Below are 17051 nucleotides of genomic sequence, written 5' to 3'. Positions count from 1 at the left end.
AAAGGTGGTAGAGGGGAGAACACAAAAAAAAGGGGTGAAGTATTCAAGTGGATGCCAGGCTGGTGGCATTTAGTTTAGGGCGGAAAGGGAAGGGTAAGTCAGACGAATCTCCTCCCCCTCAAGAAGTTTCCTGAAAAGACAAAAAAAATCCTTCAGTATGCTGTCTATTTGTCTGCATATTTACACATTACAAATGTGTGATAAACATCTGGCCTCATGCAGTCAAATTTATATACGTGCAAAAACTGCAAATTGCCTCTTTTTTTGTTTTCTCAACAGAAAATTAAGAGAAAAATAGGAAAAACTTGAAGAATGTTGCAGTCGAGTAATATTATAAATAAAACATACATGGTCTTTAACTCTCACCTGTATGCAGCTATTTCAATGTCAAGGGCCATCTTCACATTGAGAAGGTCCTGGTAATCTCTCAGGTAGCACACCATCTCCTGCTTGGCGTCGGTGATATCCCGCTCCAACTTACTTATCCTCGTCTATGAATACAAAAACACACAGTCATTAATCATCAAATATCACAGTTAGTGATACTAGACACGGTTACCAGTTTGCCTTAAGAGCTCGTGTGTGTGTGTGTGCTTGGAAATCGTTGATCTCTTTTTTTGGTGAAGCTACATTTCCTTTTGTTCAGACAGTAACCTTGCGGATGTTCACCTCTGCTGCAAGTCTGCTATCAACTCCTGCTGAGCTCTAAAGCATGGGGAGGATGACGCTGCTGCAGAGAATCATTTACACCTTTAGGAAAGGATAGCTCCTTTTGATGTTTCTCTACTTTCTGAACATGAATGAGTGTTCTCTTGTATTCTGATTTATATTATTCTATCTCATCTCTGCGTCCGACCTTGATGCCAAGACATCTGAAAGCACTTCTGAAGCCTTTCTTGACACAAACTGGCAGAATACCTGACCAGGTAGCACGTATGAGTGCACATTCCCCTGTTAGGTGAATATTCATGCAGATCAGGAATCCTGTTTTCCATCATTCACCTGGTACTTTGACACCTCTTTGGTCTGCGTGTCATCCAGATCCTCCAGCTGTTTATGTTGGGATTCGATGAAGGTACGCAGAGATTCAATCTCACAGGAGCGGGACTGCAGCAGCCTCCGGTACTCCATGGTCTCCTCCCGGATGGCGTGCACGGCCTCGTTGTTTTTGCTTGCCAGTTCCGCCACGCTGGCGAACTTGCTCTTGTACCAGTCCTCGGCCGCCTGCATGTTCTTGCTGGCCAGCCGCTCGTACTGACCCCGGATGTCTCGCAGGGCGGTGGAGAGGTCAGGCCGGGACACCTCCACATCCACGCTGATGTTAGCCATCTGCAGCTGGGCCTGCAGCTCCTCGTGCTCCTCTGCAAACACTTTCTTCAGGAACACTATCTCATCACACAGGGAGACCACAGTGGCCTCGGCGTCACAGTTGGTGAGCACGGCCCTGCTGGCGTCGTCCTTGGCCCTCTGCAGGGCCTCCTCAGCATCCATGCGCCGCCTCGCCTCCTCTTCAAATCGTTCCTTCATCTGCTCGTGCACGTCACGCAGGTAGTCTCTCTCCGCCTCCATCCGCATCTTCTCCCCGTTCTCCGAGTCTATCGTGGCCCTCAAGCTCCGCGCCTGCCCCTCATATAGCGTCTGCAGACGGGACGGGTCATTCTGCTGCCGCCTCAGCGCCTCCAGCTCGGCCAGCAGGGCTCGGTTCTGCTGCTCGAGGTGCCTCACCTTGTCGATGTAGGTGGCAAAGCGGTCATTTAAGTCCCCGAGCTGCTCCCTCTCCTGGGACCGCAGGCCCAGCAGCTCTGAGTTGAGGGAGCTAGCCTTAGCCATGTCCATCCGTTCAGAAGCGTCTGGCAGGGAAGAGGAGGCCAGCCTCAGGACCCTCTTCCCAGGCGCAGGAGCTCCAGGAGAGGAGTAGAGAGAGGAAGACATGGAGGATTTGGTGGTGTATTGGGAGCCTTTGTAGCTGTCCCAAGGGCGGCGGTAGGAGAAGAAGGTATCGTAGCTCATGATGAATTTTTTGTTGTTGGTTTTTTAAGAAAAAGGATATGGATGTTTTTAGTTTCAGAAGGTTTTTTTTATGTCCCCCTTGTTCTGCACACCATCAGTGAGGATGAGCAGGCGTTTTGCTCTGCACCAGCTCAGTGATGCTGCAGATCCCTGCCTTTTTATAGAGTGAGGCTGCCCCCCCCCCTCCTCTACAGAGAAACATCAGCGCTGTCAGCATCCAACAGGCCAATAGCAGGCTGCTGCAGTGAGGAGAGAACAGGTTGGTTTTCAGAATCACTCTCAGCCTCAGCCGGCAGAGTTTATGTGGTAGAGCAGAGTGGCTTTCAATCTGCCCTAAAAATGACATTGCAATCAATTTCACTCTATAGGCATATTTCACTCAACTTTATTCCCTCAATGCATTCTCAATCGCCTTTGTCAAGCAATGAATGCATCCACATCGAAAAGAGAAAAAAAAACAGGGGCAAAACTGAAATAATTACTTGAAACAAAATATTTTCCACAACCCTTTTAGAAAGAATCGATATAGTGCGTAAAGGGGCATACAATTTAACAGACAGGCACTTAAGGGTTTTAACGTCATAGAAAACAATCAATGAACTACCACACTGTTACTTAAATAAATGGATGCGGTTGATAAGAGCCCACTGCTTCTTCTGAACGATGGTAATGAATTATCCCACATACATAAATATTAAAAACAATTTCCGATAAATTACATATTAAACAGACGGTGCTCTATTTTGTTATATTATTGTTAAAACTTAACAAATATTTTGAAAATAAATATTTTCTGCAAACATTTTAATCACCTCCTCTCATCATATTTTCTGCATTAATTGTATAAAATCTTAGAATATAGGGGAAAAATGCTATTTAAAACCCCCCAAAATATTCACTTTAATATGACACAAAACTGAGCAAAGCAGGAAATCTATTTTTGGACTGAAAACAGTATTTTCTGACAGCATGAAAATGACAATGTTTCCTACATTGACTAACCAATTGGTCGACTTATTGATGCAGATCTAATGTAGTCTAAACAGTCACTTCTTTGCAAACCTCCTTACTGATGTTGTTCCCAGACTATCTTTAGACATTTCTGTTTGATCTATTTAAAATGCAGTCACTGGTATCTTGACAGTGAGAGTGGGAAGAATCTGGACCTGCTGATACAGAGAAACTGTCCTCCTGACTGACATCTCCAGATGAGTCAGAAGCTGCCTTTAAATCATCCTTAGTAAGAGGTACGGCCAGCTGATTTGGTTAAACACAAATTGATTCAGATTCCTGCTCAATGACACATTCCTGCTCTCTTTAAAGCCAATATTTTTAGAACATTATCTATAGGACTTGTCACCACTGACAGCTAGAGAAAAATAATTAAACATTTCTGGCGGGAAATGGCCTAGTTTAAAATGTTAATTTCGAACTGTTACCACCCTGGGAAAGGGAAGATGGCTTAAAAACATTTGGGGTGTTTTCATTTGCTCCTCTGATGATTCCTTTTTCTGAAGTTGGGAAGTTATTTTTCTGACTTTGGTGTGTCAATGTGCTTATAGTCATATAAACCAGACCTTGATGTTGAAGATGTGTTGTTTTGAAGTCTCTTTAGTAGGCAATCGTGTAACTAGTCCCAGTCGGGTACTCATGTTTCAGATTATTCCTAAAGCACATGTATGCAGCACCAATGCCTGATCTAGCAATGTTATTGAAAGGGATTTAGATCCACTTCAAAACATAATGGGTTCGTCCATGCTAGGCCCTTCCACTAGTTTAACAAATATTGGACCACAGTTGTTCTATTACTCCTGCTGAAGGACATACATACAGAGAAACTGAGGCAGACAACACCTTTTTTGATTGAAATAATAATTTTGTGAAATAAAATATGATATGTTTGAGACTTAAGAAGAATGTCCTTGCATCCCCTGGAGCGTACCAGCCTAAAAACAAAACAAAAATAAGTATACCAGTAGGTGAGACCACTTAGCCAGGTTGATACCAAACTGAAATCTTAACACCTGCCACACTAAGATATGACATATATATTTATTTATATATTTGATCTCATTGTCAAACTTGCTCCTTAATTGATTTAGTTTGTTTTGACATCCAAAGGCTTTTGTAGAGGGACATGCTTTAACATATATGTACATTGTTGCAGTTCTTTAAATAGAGGTAAATGTGATTTAAGGTTTCAACACTAGGTGGAGCCTTTGCACCAAATGTGTGACTATTTCATATGTTTTCAGATCAAATACAGCTGGGTATGCTTATTCAGTCATGTTTGACTATAACATTAATTCATGCCGCTGCACCTACATGATGAAAAGCATGATCTGTTGCAAATTAAAATCAGCTGTAGTCGCAAATAGTCCAAGAAAATGCAAATGACATGTTTATTCAGAATCATTTACAGTGAATATATTTCCCAATGGTACATAAGGTAAAAATAAGTACATAAAAGATTTCTATTGACAGATAAAGACTTTGGAATGTCAGGTTTCTAATTGCTCAAATTGTTCACCCCCTTTAAAAACATTTACAAGAATTAAAGGAATATTTTTCCGCATAAAAAAAACATTTCGTTTTTGAACAGTAAACTCAAGCTACTGTTGGTGAACCAGCAATCTACCTTCCACTTGTTTTTACATTCAATTGTAATCTGCAAAATACTATCCACATAAAAACACATAATGACATCCAACATATAAACAATGACATGACCTTTCAATACAAAAGTGTATTCCTTTGGTAGAAAACATTGATCTCAGGAAAGAAACTGTGCTCGATATAAAGAAGTATATCTTGCATGTCCATATGGGACTGAACATTCATCTCGGGAGTGCTGCATATTCATCATTTATGTTGGAATCATAAACCCAGAGCAGCCTGCTGACATGCACAGGACAGTTTTCTCTGGCACTGTGCTTCTTTAGAAACACAGCAACTTCTGAATACAGCATGAAGGCGGGCATTCACATGTCGATCTGTACAGTGCTTTGGTTCATTTTTGATCACAAAGTCCAAAGAGTGCTGGGAGGGGAGGAAACATATTGGGCGTAATGCATCCAAATATAAACTGTGCCCAAGAGAAACATAATGAAGCTTTGACACATAGAAAAAAACTATCATTATTTTACTCCAGACTTGTCTTGTGCATGAAATGGGGGCAAAACAACTGCCACACACAATGTACAGTGCAAACTCTCAAACTTCATCTCCTCGCTTAGAAGATCTTCAGCCGTTTCCCCAGCAGTCTGCCTCCCTTTGCCACTCTCTGGCTCGTCTGGTCTCTGGACAGCGGGCAGTACTTGATGGTGTGCGCATTGTCGCCGTTGGCACTGCAGAGGGGGCATGTGTACGCCCGGAGGATTGGGCACAGCACTCTCCCGTCCGCTGTCTTCAGAATATGGGTGCCGTAAACCTCCTCCGGCGCGCCGTTATTCCGACAGAAGACGCACACTTTCGGCTCTGGCTTGCACCTCTGAGTCTGTTTGCGCCTCCTTTCCATGGAGAGAAGGTCTAAGCCGGCGAAGCTCCCTCTGTAAGAGGAAGAATCTCTGTCTCCCAGCGGGGAATCAGCAGAAAGCTGCTCGTAGGGCCTGAGCAGCGAGATGCGCTCCTTCAGATCGTAGATGGAGATCGGCGGGGAGCTCGGGGCCGCGCAGCAGCACTCCGAGTGTCCATCACCGTCCCTGCCGTGCCCAATTACGCAGGAGCACACCGGGGAATCATCCTCCAAGCCCAGCGTCGCTTTAAGAGACTCGGTAATAGAGTTGGGTCTGAAGGACGGGAGCTTATTTTTGGCCACGAGTGTCGACAGACCGAGGTAGTCGTTCCAGAAATTGAAGGTGTTATCATACGGAGAGCGCGCGTCCAGGTAGCCACTGTCTAAAAAATCCATCGTGTCAGAGCTGCAGAGTTTAACGTCCGCAGAGGTGAATATGTGTGTTTGTCAGCATGGGTAATCTGTGGAGGAGATCTTCTGTGTTCTCTCTCTGGGTCCAGTATGCAGAGCAGGCAACATGTAGGCACTGATAAAGCCCCCAGAATAAAACAGGTGGGCGGGGTTTGGTTCAAGTTGATTATCTCTCCTGTCCCATAGGAGGGTCCTCAGAGCAGGGAGGTACTGAGCTGAGGAAAAAACTGTTTCCTTTCCAGGATGTAACTATTACCACGAAAAGAGTATCTCTTTGTGTAGCAAGAGAATGATCCCTGTTTGTGTTTCTTTTCAGAACGATGTATTAGATTGTTGGTTTTTGGCTTTTTTACATTTAAGGAAAATATAGAAAGAAATTGACCAACATGTTTTTTTTGTATTATTCCTGTTGTGTGTTAGTTAACTCGTAACTGTGTTGACACATTGATTTTTAGTGCTTAAGAAAACAGCTGTCTTTTTATTTATTAGATTTGATACATTTGTTCTTATTTAAAGAGGCCCTTCACTTATGTTGTGTAAAACTCCATAACACTTCCTTAGAAGACTAAAACTAAACAACATGCAAACGGCACACATACATATTGTAAGATAACGTTATTATCAGAGTTCTAGTTGTTTGGTTAATTGTTTAGTATTCTCGCCCTGCTGTTATTGTTGTTTTTGGACCCATAGTAAATGAGCAATGCTGCCCCCTATGTCTTTGGACATTACATATTGAGCCTTTAAACTAAATGTTTCCTTACATCCTAAAGAAAATATTTTATATATATAAACCTGTAATTACGTACAGTTTTAAAATAAAATAACTTAGGGTGGACGGATGAAGGAACAAAGAAGAGCGCTCAAGTTCATCAACAAAAACAGGAGAACACAAATTGCAGTAAAACCAAAACAAAGACCATAAAGACAAAATACAAATCCTTATTGTGCGTTTGCCCGCATTAGCAGATCCCTTCCTGCACCGATGAACCTTTAAAGGGTGTTTACACGTGAAGCTGCCGTTTCCTCCCTGCACCTGTTCTGCTTCCCCTGAGTCCACGGCTTTGTGCTCACAACCAGCCTCCTCTGCTCCATTGTCTCCTACAGCAGGCCGTTTAACTTCATTAATATGCATTAAAACAGAGTGTGCTGTGTGTGTGAGTGTGTCAGTTAAAGCTCAGTAAGACAGGCACACAAAAAAATGTTTTGACAACTGACCTGACTGCCGGGACAATGACTATGTTACTATTTTTGGCAGATATTCAAGTGAAATATTAAAGGAAGTCAAATGTCATTTGCGTTTCTCTTATTTTAAAATGTGAGCTACGATCCAATATGCCACCACTGTGGGGGTTTCTATTGACCAAAACAAAAAATCAATAAAGGAATATAATATAGAATAAAAGTGAGTCTAAAATATCCTGTGTTTTAGGGAAATGTATGCAATAACTTAAACCCATAGTTTTATCTTCCTACATTCAGATTCAATGTTTTCACACCAGTTTCTTTAATAGCGTGTTTGTTAAGCATGTTTTTGCCAATGTTTGTGTGCATTGGCAATTCATATAAATGCTTAAGAAAGACACCCATTTAGTGTAGCAATATGATTGAATATTATATTAAATAATGATCAAATCTGAAATGTGCATTTCCCTATAAATACAAAATGCATTGGCAGCTACTTTAAAAGTTTCCAGCGAGAGTAGATGGCACAAAGCATGAAGAAAAATCATGTTAGCGAGACAGTTTCCTGCATATAAGAATACATTATCATCAGAATACACCACATGGTCCATTTCCAAGGTCACCTCCAGCTCTGCTTGCACAAAGGAAATCATGAGAGAGCATTTAAAAGATGAATGGCCGCCAAATCACAATAGATAAATTGCATTGGGGCCAATATGAGATGGGGCTCTGCTGCTTCAGGATGCCTATTTGACTATTAATGCAAAACATGTTTGGCATCAACAAAGAAAGTATTGATAATGAATATGAAATACATGCACTTATACATTTAAGAGCTTTATTCTGATTCCCAGCATTTGATGGAGGGCAGATGCTGAGCTACAGGAGGATTTGGCTGCAACATAGGAGTCAATTCAAGTTTAATTTGTAAGAACATAAGATTTAAGACACAATAAAGATAACAAATACACAAAAAACACTGATTAGGGAGTGCCGTTTGAGTGTATTTACAGTTCAGTAATAAATCACCCAAAATGTAATAAGGAAACTAAAGTGCAGAGGACAAAAATCTGTCAAATACACAAAAAAACAAGACACACATTAATTTAGATTTAGAGGCCAAAGTTAAGAACATGCAGGTTCATATACTCAGTTGCCAGTTTATTGGATACAACTATATGCGATCAAACACAACAGTCTTGCATTAAATCAAATGTTTATGAGATGTGTTGAAACAACTTTACGGTCATTTTTGAGGGTGTAACTTGGACTGCTGTTATTCTTTTCATTACACTGCAAGATTTTTCTTTTATTAAGCCTCCCCTTATTGATATACATGTAAAGTAATGGACGCAATATTAGAAAGTTCTGAACATTATAACCTCCATGAAGGAGGACTTATTGCATAAATGCTGCAATAGTTAGTTAGTTGAATACGTTGATCTAACAAACTGCCAACTTACTGCGTACTACAAGCATTTCAGATATGTACTATCCCCTTTAGGATATGACGTGCTTTAAATAGAGCAGCGCCACCTAAAGTATAAGTCTAGTGATATTCTATATGTTTGTTATTATAGAAAATGTAATGAATGCGCAAAAAAAGTATTGTGTTATATTTGATGTAGCTCTATGGTTGTGCATAAATAATAATAAAGAACACGCCTTCCCCATTGAAATAATAGCCTTATGGGAATTAAGAGTCATTTTAACATAACATCGTTAACCATGTCTTTAAAACGCCACTTGTGTTATCACATTCTGGTAAATGATCTAGTTAGTCATGTAGGCATGGTAACATGTTGGTTACTGATTTATGTGCTTTAGTTGATTTTCAAGCCGTCCCACATAAACGATCATGCTGCTGTTAATACCCGCAAGCACATCAGAAGCATAGCTGGGAATAGTCCCTAACAAAACACACTGTTTACTGTTTGAGTAATGTTTACTATATTACAATGCCCAGATATTGTTTGAAAGTATGTATCTAATGTTTTTTTTAATATATTAAACTAATACATACTGGTGTTTCAAGTCATACATTGCTTAATGCATCTCTACATGGCATATAAAGGCACTTGAAAGAGTCTGTGATAAGCTTATATAACAAAAAGGCGTCACTGGCAAACAGTTTCTCTTTGTTTACTTCCCATTCCTATCTGGCTGCTACAGAGAGTGAGTCACATATAGTATTGTTGTTGCTTTAGTTCAGCTCCAGTTAGTGCAGAGACTAAAGAGTTAACAATCTTCATGTGTGAATACGTTTGCTGTGTGTGATGATCACACCCTGAGGCCTCCTAGGAAGCTCTGTCTGCTGAGCAGCCGAGGCTCCCCATTCATCACTGTCAAGTTGAATAGAAAATTAACAAATCCCTTAATTAAAAGACCTCTCTAGACTCTGCGGTGTGTGTGTACGTGTGTGTCAGGCACGTGCCAGCTGCACTTCCACATTTTGCATGCTACAACAGCCTGGCACAGAAAACACACACAACACTCCCCTCCATGAAAACACACACACAAACAGCCCACCTCTCATACAGACCCCTGCCTTTCCTGTCGTTGCTTTCATTACACAAACTGCATAAGAAGCGCTTCATTCTGAATCTCCGTACGTCCCCAGACACAGCGCTGGGTGGGGAGTCAGTTGGGGCTTTGATCCCTGACCCCTGCCTCCCCTCTTGGGAATAAAGGCCTGCATCCCTAACGGTCCGTCCATCTGCACACACACACACAAACACACAAACACACACACACACACACACACACACACACACACACACACACACACACACACAAACACACCTTCTGCTCCCAGAGTCAACCCAACTCCAGACACGTGTCGCCGTCACCAGCAGCAATGAGGTATGCTAAGCAAACCAAGGTCAACCCGAAATTAGGGGGTTGCTTCTCGGCCTGTCAAGTGCTTTGTCACGACCAGAAGCCCTCAGCTATTACTTACCCAAAAAAACTCCACCCCTCCTTCCAGCAGCTACGCAATCATGTATTCACACACACAAACACAATGTCCTCTTGACACGGTGGAAGTGGTGCAACTGAAAGGATGTGAATTAATGTCCATAGATCTAGACACAAGATAAAACCTTAATGTGCACATTTAATATTAACGTTTTATGGAAGTATCTTGACATTTCAGCTCAAATTGATTTTCCATCCAAGTTGAAACACAGAATATCTGCGATTATTTTGATTGTTATAATCATAAAAGTCTCTTTTTAGCTCCCACCATTTAAGGATTTGTTGATTTTGCACGTTCTATTTAAAAATAACATTGATATATTTGGGTTTGGTACCGTTACTGTTGGTCAGACAAACAGACTCAAAGATATCTCAAAGATCTTCAGTTCAGATTAGTCTTTAATGTTTAAACAAACTTTTAAGAGAACAGTGTTTGTATATTGATGATCCCTAAAAAGAAGAGCTCCTCTGAAATGCATTTTTTTTAAATTATTATTTAAAAACTTACAACCCTAACCCTAACCCCTTTTCACAAGCAATATGTAACTGCATTTCTTCTTAGGCTTAGACAGTGACACTTGTTTTCAGTATAAATTAATTGTTTGGTCTCAACAATGTGGGACAATAGATAGATTGCTTGTTTTATCCAACCATTAGTTGAAAATATTCCGTTTACTATTTCATGTTTTAAAGAAAAGCAACAATATTATTGTAAGGCAAGGCAAGGCAAGTTTATCTATATAGCACCTTTCAACACAAGGCAATTTAAAGTGCTTCAAAAAATGAAAGACATTAAGAAAATGGCATTTAAAATCAGTCATTAAAAAGCAAAGATAATAAAAGTTATAGTGCAGTTTAAGATGTGAATATATCAATTAAAAGCAGCGGCAAAAAGAAAAGTCTTTAGTCTGGATTTAAAAGTAGTCAGAGTTGCAGCGGACCTGCAGGTTTCTGGGAGTTTGTTCCAGATATTAGGAGCATAATAACTAAACGCTGCTTCTCCATGTTTAGTTCTGACTCTGGGGAAAGAAAGCTGACCAGTCCCTGAAGACCTGAGAGATCTGGATGGTTCATCATTTAGCAGGAGGTCAGAAATGTATTTTGGGCCTAAACCATTCAAAGCTTTATAAACCAGCAGCAATATTTTGAAATCAATTCATTGACACACATGAAGCCAGTGTAAAGACTTCAGAACAGGAGTGATGTATCTTAAGATAATAATCAATTAACAATAAAGTTGCTGATTATCAAATAACAAACTTATCTTTTTTGGCTCCAGATAAAGTAGTCAATAACACTGATCTCTCTGCTGTACCTAAAGTTGTGAGGAGAGCAGGGGAGGAGAAGGGAAGTTGTGGGCCAACGGATCAGAAACGTGTTTAACTCAACTCAAATCTGCAGAGATTAGAGCGGGAAGTGGTCAAAGGGTTTAGACTAGTGTATCGGTACAATGGGGCCGAGAGGATTAGGTGGATTTGCTGAGCCCCTGCGATGCCCTTCATCTCTGGGGGTCCACAGTCGGAGCACCTTTGTTGGGTTAACTAACGGCACTTCCCATGAACGCAGTGAGCAGACCAATCCCTTTTTAATGATGCAGGGAAAATTCCATCGGCCCTGATTACCACAATGCTTTCGATAGCTGCCATTGTCCCACACACCATGTCAAGCTTTACAACTGTGCAGCCAGGCGAGTGTACTCTGACACGTCTGAAGTGAGGTGTTTTCGCCTGGTGGAAATAACCTTTACTAAAACAATGCTGATTTGAGCATCTATGGTTGGAGCATAATGCTAACACGAGCACTGCAAGGGCTTTAATTACCACTGTGGCCAACCATGTCTCAAATATATACGGTAATGTGGAGCTTAATGGATTGTAACATGGCGCTATAAAGTCGTGAATGGTTATAGGAAAGGTTAAAGGTTATAAAGGAACCATCAAAATGGTCTTATGTCCTCTCGTGAGATCCCATTGTCTGCAGGCTTCAGTCCAATCCATATTGAATAAATTGTGAAACATCCCTCAGATAATCTGCAGAGCAATAGTCGCCCGAACTCAGATTGGAAATGCAACATAAAGCAATACTTACTGAATTTCCACACATTTCAGTTAACATTTCCAATACATTTAAAAAGGAAACTTGGCTTGTAGAAAGGTTACCTGTGTCTTCTCCCTGCCTTAGTTTAGAGTTTTTGGCAGATGTGTCTCATGTTGGCTCCTGCTCTGCTTTTTCTTGTGATCTTTTAGTTTAACATCTGCTACCATGTCTGCATTCTCTAATCTCACACTCTTGAAACTGAATTATAAGACACTAAACACTCATAGGTAACAGATACAGCGTAGTTTGGGTTAGCCACTTATATTGCTGGATGGCGTTAATGTGTTTACAATATATTCACAGTAACATTTGATATTTGGACTAGCTGTTGGTGTGATGTTTTTGAGGTTTGGATCTGATCAAATGGATAGTTATGTTGATAAATGCAGTCCAATTGAACAAGCGTTAAATAATGTTGGTTTCATTTTGAAATAATAAGCTATGAAATATCACAACTACAGGTGAATATTCAAGTATGATTGTCATCTATGAACTCTACGAACAACCTATTTAACACATTGTACCTTTTTGCTTTATTCAGAACATCAAACTCAAATAGCCCTTATACTGTAGCTAAGAGAAAAACCTGTATTTTTGATTGTGGGTTGAACTGTCCCTTATACAGTTTACAGTTGACCAGAATATTTCCAGTTGTGCTTTCCAGCATTAGAAAACTCACCTGACACCCGAAACATCTTGCTGCCCATCTGCACACCTCGGGCAGTTAAAAAAAATCACTAGGAGTGATTTGCTGCTATTAGTTGACCCACTATCCCATCTGCATAACACACACAGACGAGTGGACCCATGTGCAGCCCGGGACAGGTCTGGCAGTGTGATGGTCGATACCACACAGGCCCACAGATGGGTCCCGCTCAGTGGAGCCGGTGGCTGGCGCCTCAGCCTGGGCGCTGGCCAGATGGGCCACCCTGAGAGAGGCTCAGCCTGTCAGACCCAAACAGGAGGATCTTATTACTGTGGGCCAAGCCTGGAGTCTGGTTCCACACACACACACACACACACACACACACACATCTGGGGAATCCACATTATCATGCCAGACTGTTGCAGACTGGAATCACCATGTTGTATGTGTATGTGTTTTTTTTACACCTATGTGGTGTTTTTATTGCTGTTCAAACCAGATCAATCAGGTTTCTTGTGGGTTTCCCATGTCCAAATAACAATCACACTCAACCCAGGAAAATGGTGCATTCACAGGTTTCTCTGGGATGTGGGAATGATGGATGTGCAAACAGCTACTTCAGTTATACAGTTCGTTTTTCCAACACGATCTCCAAAGACCAATATCTTTTATTGTTAAATATTGGGTCTGTGCACTGTTTTCCCCCCAGTATGTGTTCAGTGAGGAACCGGCATCTTTGTTGCTGTTGACCAATGTTTCATAAATATGAAAATAATAGTTTACCACTCCTTTCTACATTGACAAGTCAGCACAAAACAGAACCTCTTCTTCATTTTTTTTAGCCCTAAAGAGCTCAAATTCATCGAGTATTTCTCTAAAACGAAAAACTTTCTTGTAAGTTAGGTTATTCGACAATTCAACTCTGCCTTATAAAGAATGCACCACTGGAGTCCCCAGAAGGACCTAAAACCATCTTGTTTTGCTAATAAGCATTGCCTGCCATACAGCCATAAATATGTTTACAAAAAGTATCTCTTTATATTTAAATCTTAATGTACCTAGAAACGCATATGTGGTTCTCTTTCTGAGTTAACATCCAATTAAAACACGATCATATTGCCTTTCTTTAATCAGATCTTGAAATGATAGTGAACACAGGAATCTAAAAATGCTCCTGGAGCTTCACACATCGCAGCTGCAGTCTGATCATGTGGTGAGATTTCCATATACGGATGCTGGATGTGAGGCAGGTTGTCAGTGAGAACATGGTCAGGTGGCAAAGATGTGATGTAGCCCCCTGCTTTGAGTGTATTAATGCCATGCATACATTTTCCTTTCATACTACCTTTTATGGTATGAAAAGACGGTTTTAGGAGCCCTTTTCCACTGAGTTTAACGTTTATGTCATTTTTTAATGGCTTTCTATTTCATTTATTTTATTTGATGATAAAAACTGGCTTAAAAAAAAAATCATAAAGGCAAATAATAAAAAAAAATGAACAGATCAATAAGCAAACTCACACCCAGCATGCTCTGTGAAATGGGTCTGATGATAAATGAAATCTTTAGATCAAAGGACTGACAGCAGTGCTACATTCCTGCTAAAGTGGAGTATCGGTGGGTAACAGGAATGAGATGTCCATATGGAGTCATATCTGCTTTCACCTAATAGCCTGAACTCCATATGCAGGTCATGTGTAGTTATTTTCAGTTGCCTGTGTCGTCAGCTGTGGTGGTTTTAAGAATGTAAACACTATGAAGGAGAAAAGCAGAATGTATTAATACACAAAGTGATTTGAGTTCAATAACTGAAATGGTAAAGAAAATTGGGTTGCGAGTTCTGAACTGAAAAATCTCATGAAATATTACATAATGCCTTTTTGTAACATACGCTCTCGGTCACAAGACGATAAATCCTTTGACTTTGGTGACCCCGTGACTTTTCCTGTAGTACCAGTAGGAAGTTAACATTTGTGTTTCTTGGTGGATATGAAATGTCACATTCATGTTCCCCTCAGGATACATTTCATTCACCTTGGTGATCTCTTATCTTTTCACAGTATTCATTTTAATTTGTCCAATATGTTTTTTTTTGTTCAAGTAATCGCATGACATTCCTAATCAGCCTCAGCCTTGTTTTTTGTTTAGTGCTACTGTTGTCATGCTGACAGAATAAACTTAGCGTTAGTTAGGATTTAACTGTTAATGGTTGAGTACATCCTCACAGAGACCCTAGTAACACTGTTACAAAACTCAATAGTAAAAGAGAGTCACATGATCCATAAAAGGGCATGTGTAAAAAAACTGAACAAGGAGGTGCATTAACAAAAGCCATTTTTTCTTGATGTCTTTTCAGTTGTCATCTTATGAACAATATTCATTTAGGTAGTATGACAAGAAAGTGCATACTATATTTTAACCTGTCAAATGAAATGAAACCGTTGTGACTTAGCAGTCGAAGTCAATGTTTATATTTGCAAATGCCAAATCATGAATTGCATTGTCATTCCCTCCAAGCCTTAATTTGCTCGTTGCAAATTATGTTTCTACATTTAATAATGATAGAGTTGTATCAAAAATGTTTTAAGATTTCCATTTCTTTAGTGTCAGCCACTGTAATATAAACCGTCCTCAAAGTGACAGCTCTGAATCAGGGTGAATGAGATTCATAACCCAAGGTCAAGGTCACGGTTTGGGCTGATTCAGGTTTAGACCCCCTTTTCATTATCGGAGAGCATCTTCATTTGAAATTCACGCAACATAAATTCCGGTTTGAGTGGCAGCATGAGCACGTGGGGGTTGTAAAATCCAAAGGAGTGAAGATGGATGGAAGGTTTTCTTACCGCACATTGATTTCCACATTAAGGTAATTAAGGTTATTATTTGGCCTGTGGCTACATTAGCATGTGATTATCTTGGTACCCTACAGAGAGGAGCATATTTAATAGGGTGTAAATCCTCAGTATTACATTTTGATTCTTGGTGTTACAACTAGATTCTTGAGTCAAAATGAATTCTGGATTCCTTAAATAACATTATTAATGCTTAACTTTCACACAAAAAAACCTTTACTTAAAGTTTTTAATATGTATCAACTATTTATACAAAAAAGATCCTGCCTACAAAATAAAATTGCTTTTATTCCTCAAAAACTTGCCAATTTAAAACATATTGTTCAAATAATAACTTTGAAGAACTGGTATTTCCTGTGGATTTATTCAACAATAAGGCTTGGCACGACTTTGACTTAGTGTGTAGGATTGCTGTCCATCGATAGCAATGTCTAGCTACTTTCTATGGAGAAAAAACCTTTTTTAAATAGATTTTTGCAATATGTGTAACAAGAAGATAAGAATTTCAAACAAATATTTCTCCCCTGAAGAACAAAGAAGGATCACTTTGGTCACCAGGGCATAAACTTGTACACGTTGCTTTGGCGTTGGACTTTTTTTTACAAGCACTGCAGTTCCCCTCGGTCTGCCTCCTTCCCTCTTTTCACTGTTTCCCCCTTTTCTTTCCATCCCATAGCAAACATTTCACCCCGACTCTTTTGTTTGCCAAGATCCAGGTTACCATGGCTACCAACTGGCGCCTTATGAGCTCCTCATCCCTCATCTAAATACGCCTAGTTATCTATGGTAATGAAATGCACACACCATTATCTGGCTTAATGAAATACAATCTATTGTCTATGATTAGAGTTTAAAAAAAAAAGAAGCTTCATTTCTCAGTAGGCGGCGATAACAACGGCAACACCATTGGAGCTGTGGGCTCTTTCAGATTGTGTTGTTGTTGTTGTGAGCCTTGCACAATAAAGAAACAATGTCCAGTTGCTATGAGCAGCCCTGATATGCAGCTTAAATGCTATACTGCAGCTGTTTGGTGCACTAATTGGCCGGTCTTGTGATAAACTCGCCTCCACTTCTGCTTCCTAACTTATGTAGCCCATTAAAAAAGACAGATCATTACCATAAAATCTTTACATTTTCACTGTTTTGACAACTTAGTCCACAGAAGCGCTGCTTTGAGAAAAGCAAGCACAAGCAGAAATAAAACATTATCTAAACAGTATCTAGATTTGTTATATTTTGTGTGGAAGAAAAAGTCAAATCAACTCCAATACCCGTACAGCAGCTCGACTCATCTGTGCTTTTTAAAAAAAAATCGTTTTGAAATAGCAAAAACATCATAAAACAAACAAAACATCAAAAA

General features: G+C 40.1%; 2 protein-coding genes across 2 annotated transcripts; both read right to left on the bottom strand.

Moving 5' to 3' along the window:
• Positions 1-6: 6 nt before the first annotated feature.
• Positions 7-2155, bottom strand: neff2 (neuronal intermediate filament family member 2). The gene is made up of 3 exons (XM_010767273.1): positions 1003-2155; positions 367-491; positions 7-130 (listed from the first exon to the last, which is right to left on the bottom strand). The coding sequence occupies exons 1-3, from the start codon at positions 2008-2010 to the stop codon at positions 70-72; spliced, it is 1194 nt and encodes a 397-aa protein (XP_010765575.1). The 5' UTR covers positions 2011-2155; the 3' UTR covers positions 7-69.
• Positions 2156-4422: 2267 nt separating this feature from the next.
• Positions 4423-6017, bottom strand: LOC104942076 (nanos homolog 1-like). Its single transcript, XM_010767272.1, has one exon. The coding sequence runs from the start codon at positions 5918-5920 to the stop codon at positions 5243-5245; it is 678 nt and encodes a 225-aa protein (XP_010765574.1). The 5' UTR covers positions 5921-6017; the 3' UTR covers positions 4423-5242.
• Positions 6018-17051: the final 11034 nt, after the last annotated feature.

The sequence above is a fragment of the Notothenia coriiceps genome, unplaced genomic scaffold (genome assembly GCF_000735185.1).
Source record: "Notothenia coriiceps isolate Sejong01 unplaced genomic scaffold, NC01 NC01_scaffold00004105, whole genome shotgun sequence".
NCBI classification, from domain to species: domain Eukaryota; kingdom Metazoa; phylum Chordata; class Actinopteri; order Perciformes; family Nototheniidae; genus Notothenia; species Notothenia coriiceps.
This window is presented reverse-complemented; position numbering and strand designations above follow the sequence as displayed.